Consider the following 6,730-nt stretch of genomic DNA (forward strand, 5'->3'; position numbering starts at 1 on the left):
AACAATTTTTACTCTAGCCATCTGAGTAGATATGTATTGGTGTTTCACTTGTGTTTTTTAATGTATGTTTTCTTAATGCTCATGATGTTAAACATGTTTACATGTACTTATTTGCCAGCCTTCTATCCATTTTGAGGAAACCATGTTGGTTATTAATTTTTACCTTAAAGGCTCTTTTTATTCGTGTTAACCAAGTCTAAATATGATAAATAAAAAAGACCAGTTTTGGATATTAGCAGCAGACTAGTATTAAGTTCAGTTTGTTCTTTTGTCATGCACTTGTCCACTAAAAAAATTTTGATCATCCTTCCCCTTAAAGTGTCTTACAAACAGAAAAAAAGTAAGAGTCCTAATTTATTCCAGTCATTATATGGATTTTCAGAATTTTATTACTTTGTCAGGCAAAGGAGGAACATAGCAGGCTAGCACCTCAAGAACTGTGCCCCCAGGTTTTCGGTATTTTAAACATGTCCCGTATATGTAGATGATATATATCTACACATGCATATATATTACATAAACATTTTTCCCATTCTTAGTATCATAATCATTTTTCTTATTATTAGTTTATTGTCAGATTTTATTTTCCAGGCAAATTCAGTTTTTCAAAACTTTTAACTTTCTAAGGTTTTATATCTCTTAGTCTTAACTTACATGTAATAAATACAATTCACCTTCATCTCCAAGATATATCATTAGTTATAGGTTGAATGATTCTCATTGATTCAATCTGCTAATCAAAGATAGAGCTAGCTCCTTTAAATAGATTAAAGTAATTATTTTTTTAAAGGGCTAATAAAAAAGAATTTTTATGTTGGTTAGGGTAATACTAGCTGCTGTAATAGAGTAATCTTAGTATCTCAGTGGCTTAAAACAATAGAAAGTAATTTCTCACTTATATAACCATAAAGCACAATTGCAGGAAGTAGGTGTCACTGCACAGCCAAGTCATTCAGAGACCCATGGTCTCCTTGATTGTTGGTATCCTGCTGGCGGATAGAGGAGGAAAGGATGAAGAAAGCAGTCCTGCTTCTTAACTAATTTTTGCCCAGAAGTATGCAGTATACATTACTGTGACCTTCTGGGAACATCATTACCTTGTGTAAAAATGAGGTCAGAAGAGTAGGGTTGGAAGAAATTCTTAGTCAGGAGACTAATACTTGGTATTACTCAGTTCAGTTCAGTTCAGTCGCTCAGTCATGTCTGACTCTGTGACCCCATGGACCACAACACACCAGGCCTCCCTCCATCACCAACTCCCGGAGTTTACCCAAACTCATGTCCACTGAGTCGGTGATGCCATCCAATCACTCATCCTGTCATCCCCTTCTCCTCCTGCCTTCAATATTTCCCAGCATCAGTGTCATTTCAAATGAGTCAGCTCTTCACATCAGGTGGCCAAAGTATTAAGAGTTTCAGCATCAGTCCTTCCAGTGAACACTCAGGACTGATTTCCTTTAGGATGGTTGGATCTCCTTGCAGCCCAAGGAACTTTCAAGAGTCTTCTCCAACACCACAGTTCAAAAGCATCAATTCTTCAGCACTCAGCCTTCTTTATAGTCCAGCTCTCACATCCATACATGACTACTGGAAAAATTTAGCCTTGACTAAATGGACCTTTGTTGGCAAAGGTCTCTGCTTTTGAATATACTGTCTAGGTTGGTCATAACCTTCCTTTCAAGGAGTAAGCGTCTTTTAATTTCATGGCTGCAGTCACCATCTGCAGTAATTTGGGAGCCCCCCAAAATAAAGTCAGCCATTGTTTCTACTGTTTCCCCATCTATTTGGTATTATTAAAAGATCCTTTTCAGAGTCAGAGCAGTGTTAGTCAAGAAAAGGCAGAAGGACTATCCTGCTCCTAGGTTAGAATTATCTTTCAGCTCTTTCAGTTTTTAATTGCTTGCCTTTCTTGTTTTACCTGTACTACAAAAAGGTGAAGTTGCTAAATAAAAATGACTCTCAGATTTAGGATAACATTGCTAATACGGGAGATAAAAATCAATATGACTGATGTAAAGCCTGGAAGAAAGAGTTCTGAATTTTCTTTTGAAGTGTGATCAACTATATTGTTACATAATTATAACTGTGAGAAAGTAAAATGTTTCCCAATCAATGAGAGTGAGCTTTTTATTTTAAAATAATACTGTGGAGCCCTTCTGAAGTAAACATATGATGAATACCATTGTATTGAAAATTAAAATGGGGATGCTGTATAGGTATTGAAGTGACCTGTTTCTCTCTTCTAAATCTAAGAAACTTGTGTACAACTTTGAAATACATTTTGAGTAATTCCTAGTATATAGGTCATAGAAATGTAGAATGAAAAGAAATGATATTTGTAATGATTAGGATAGATATAACCAAAATTAAGCAGATCCTTCAACAATAATTTTTTCCGTATCTTAATTTCCCATTGATTAATGCTTTTTGTATATCACTTTTCTAGTAATCTAATAATACAGATAGTTTCAAATTCAAGAAAAAGTTTTAAATCACACAAACCACTTCAATACTTCTTTTATAAAGTAGAAGTTATCAGAAGGTGTCTCGGGACCAGAAGTGTACCATATTGAGTATCTTCTAAGTGTAGTAAGAGGATTTCTTTAGCATTAATGTTCGTAAGTTGACGGTGTTTCAGTAAGTCTTGTTTCTGGCATTCTGACATAAATCAGGCATTTAATTATCATGTTTAATAAAACCTTGACATCTCATTAGTATTGTATGAAAAGCAGCACCACTCATCCTTCTAATTCTGATGAGTTATTTTCGGAGCTGAGAAGATGCACTGGATCTGAAACCTGAAATTTTTAAAGTTCTACTTTAAAAAATCAAATTTCTACTTCCTGAAGCAGTCCACTTACTGATTTCTCTTTTACATATATTCATTCTTACGATTTTTAGTCTGTCTAGAGGGGAAAATAATAGAGACACTATAATAATGGAGTATCATATCTGATACGCTTTATTGCAGTAGAGATGTATCATGTATTCAAACAAAAATGTTAATAAAAGCCCTATCCAAAATGAAATTTTCTTTTTTATTAATGTTCTTAATTTTTATTTTCCTAAACTCTACTGTTTGCCGTGCTGAAATATATGGATAATATTTTACAGAATGACGGTTCAGTCCTAATAAAAAGTGAAAAGGTGCTCATCTCCATTGATAATTAGAAAAATATAAATTAATACCACATTAAGATACTACTCATGCATAAAGTCGCCAGATGTAAAACATGTGATGACATCAAATGTAGTTAAAAACATGGAGCCACATGAACTGTCAAAGAATATTAGATATAGCCACTTTGGACAAAAATTTGGTACTATCTCCTGTAAAGTTAAATACACACATACCCAGCAATCCTGTTCTCAGAGCAGAGATTCTCAAAATGTGGTCGAGGGAACCTGGGAGATTTCCAAGGCAGGCTCATAAGGTCAAACTATTTTCATAAAAGAGAAAGATGTCATTTGCTTTCTCTCACAAGTGCAAATTGAAGTATTTGGTGTTGTATCAAAGAATATCCACATTTATCTACAAACAAACACTAATCTGTGACAGTATTTTCTTCATATACTTCAGTCATTAAGTTTTATATATGTTTATGCACATTTCTGTGTGAGTGTTATATTTCATATGAAAAACTAAACAAATTAAGTAATCATTTAACATTTGAATAAAATAATTTCTTCAATCTCTTCTTAAAAATTTGACTGAGTAAAGTATTCATGACAATGCATTTTTGTTTAAAGCATAGTGTATTCGGGTCCATAGTTATTGAGATACATTATATCAGTATTCTCTAGATTGATTGATTGGTTTGTCTTTTTAAAGTAAATATTATTTTGTGCATTCTTATTAATTCTACAACTATTTGGACTTGAAGCTTTATTGTAAGATAAAAACTGTGATAAGTATTGTTCTCTTAATGTACAAACGTAAATTATGTCTCATTTGTTTGAATTTTTTATTTGATACAGATAGTCGTACAGGCACTGCAGTGTTCCCATTACTCGATTCTTTGGCAGTTGGTGAAAATTACTGATGGTTCTCCTTCCAAAGTAAGTAAGAGTTTCCGTAGGCAGAAGGATTATTACTAAAGCACAATAATCTTGCTTAACTCATTATATTATTTTTATTACTATAATTTTAATAAAATATATAATTGTTATCAATTCTTGTTTTATCCTAAACATATATATATATTTTTTTACATCTTTGAAAGATAAAGGTTTTCAAGCAATAGCCACAGAGTTGCATGTATACATGAAGTTTAAATTCTTTTAAGAAATAACTATACTTGAAACCATAAGAGCTTTGATAGGTGATATGCTATAAGAAAGAGAATAATATTGAAAGACAATAGTGTGTAGGTTTCAGTTCTGGTATTATGGCACCTTGGGGCCCAAACTAAACAAACTTTTGTTTCTGAACATTTTAAATCATTGGATAAAAAAAATCTTTTTGAATTTTTAACTTACCCATGACCATGCAAAACAAAATACAAACCATAAGTTAAGTGAAACTCAGATCCAAGAAAGTCAAGCAGAGTACTAACACCTACTTAATCTTGAGGATATTTGCTAATATAGACAAGTCCCAAAGCCCTCCTGAAGAGGAATGTCTAATAAGTAGCATGTCCCTTGATAAAGTTGGGATCCCAAAAAGAGCTACTCCCAGCATAAGGGTAAATTAGAAATAAACTCATACCAGTTCCATTCATGAGGGAATAAATAAGATTTGGATTATGTTCTGTAATGGTAGTATACCCAAGCACCTAAGAGAATCAAATATAAATCCTTTCTGAAGGAAGTTGCCTCAGAGAGTTTTCCATAGTTTTAAGAAAAATGAGCTCATATTAAAAAAACCAACTTTACTAAAAAGAAGACTAGAAGCCATGAAGAGATTCAGACTAAAAAATATTTTATACATTGAAATTATCTGACATAAATACAAAACAAATACATTTCAATTGTGTTATGAAATCAAAGGGGCTTGAACATATGCTGAAAGAGCAAACACTTGATAAAGAACCAAATAAAGAGACTATGATGTTTATATATCCTCAGCTTAACAAAACAGAAGCTATTCAACCAGTGACAATGATAATAATACATTTCCATATAGAACCAACTGCTTGATACAGAGTATTCTTTTCTTGGAGAAAGAATTTTATTCCTTTTCATCTTTTCCGTTGAATGATTGGAGGATTTCTGTGCCTTTGGAAGTAATTGGGAGTTTTGTTCACTTTCAGTTAGAAGGAGATTGATATATTTGTTGGCTTTTTGTTTTTTTCTATTTTATTAAAAGTTTTAGTCTTGAAAAGCAAAAATCAAGGTTAATATTCTTTTATTGGAAACAAAAACCACTTTAAAACTATATAAAGTTTTCATGTTTTTTGAAATATTCTTTTATATGAAAAGATTAAAGGAGAGTGTATATATGTAAGTTAAAATTTGAAAGCAAGAGTTTATATGTTATGCATAGTTTATTTGAATTTTTCACATAGTTTATTTGACTTTTATATTGTTTTTCCACTGAGATCATCTTGATTGTCTGAGTTATTTGTATTTTAACTGAATGTTGATAACTGCATTTTAGTAAATTTGAAATATACGCTAGCCTAAAACTTTAGCATAATTAGTGGTTATTTCCTTCATTTAATGTAAATTTTGTCCCTTTACAATTAAATTCCATAATTAGAGTAAGAATCTATTCTTGGACCTCCTTCTTTGAATATTTTGTTTTTTAACCCCAACCAGAAATCGAACCCATGCCCCCCTGCATTGGAAGTATAGAATTTTAACCACTGGACCACCAGGGAAGTCCAGAATATTTTGTTTTTTTTAATAACTCTGTTGCAGCAGAGTTATTTTGAGATTCTTTGCCTTTCTGTTTAACTTTCATCTGATATATTCTCCTAATGAAAATAGCTTCCTTTTTGTCTTTAGTCATTCTACTGATTTTGTTTTTGTCTCTGCCACAATGGCAATGCAGATTTTGTAGCCAACATTGGTTTTCTTTATTCCAGAAAGTGTGCCCTAGCACCTTTTAGATGCTTTAGTTTTCATTGATTTCCATTTTGGTTTTGTGTGCATTTATATCACATGTGAAATTCTCCTTACTTAGCTGTATCTCAGGATGTTTCTTCTCACTTTGAAGTTGTTGGTAATTTTTGTAAACCAACGTATATTTAGTAATCATGTATTGGTTGTATCTGTAGTTTAAAAGTGATTCGCTGAAAATGATAACCTTATAAAACATGAATCTTTAGGATACACACAAACTTGAAAAATTAATCTTCTGTTGCTAATATTTTTTCTTTTAAAATATTTTCATGATTCTTATTTATAATAATCACAAGATCAGGAATTATCAAACTTTCTAATCCTGTATATGATATAGGATATCTTTGAAAATATATGAGTCACATACATAAACTCTGTATACATGAATCTGTATTAGTAACATCCCACTTGATAAGATATCAAATTCTTAAGTATAGACTTGGCCACATCATTAAGTTATGAAAATAACCTTGAGTCAAGTCACTTAAATAATTTTAAAATAAATCATTTATATCAAAGCATTTTATCAGTTGTAAAGGGCTTTCCATATTCTAGTAACAACTGAATAATCACTTACCTGTGTCTCAGGTTACTTTGTTATGAAGTTTATAGTTGTGTGTTGCCAATCTTTTCTAGCTCTAGAATTCTACAACCTATGATAAAG

General features: G+C 31.8%; 1 protein-coding gene across 1 annotated transcript in view; it reads left to right on the forward strand.

Moving 5' to 3' along the window:
* STAG1 (STAG1 cohesin complex component) overlaps window positions 1–6,730 on the forward strand; it is a 472,075-nt gene that overhangs the window by 426,095 nt on the left and 39,250 nt on the right. Inside the window, exon 22 of the mRNA XM_069564764.1 lies at window positions 3,979–4,059. Coding sequence (XP_069420865.1) covers window positions 3,979–4,059 — 81 coding nt within the window. The remainder of the gene's footprint in view (window positions 1–3,978; window positions 4,060–6,730) is intronic.

The sequence above is a fragment of the Ovis canadensis genome, chromosome 1 (assembly GCF_042477335.2).
Source record: "Ovis canadensis isolate MfBH-ARS-UI-01 breed Bighorn chromosome 1, ARS-UI_OviCan_v2, whole genome shotgun sequence".
Taxonomy (NCBI): domain Eukaryota; kingdom Metazoa; phylum Chordata; class Mammalia; order Artiodactyla; family Bovidae; genus Ovis; species Ovis canadensis.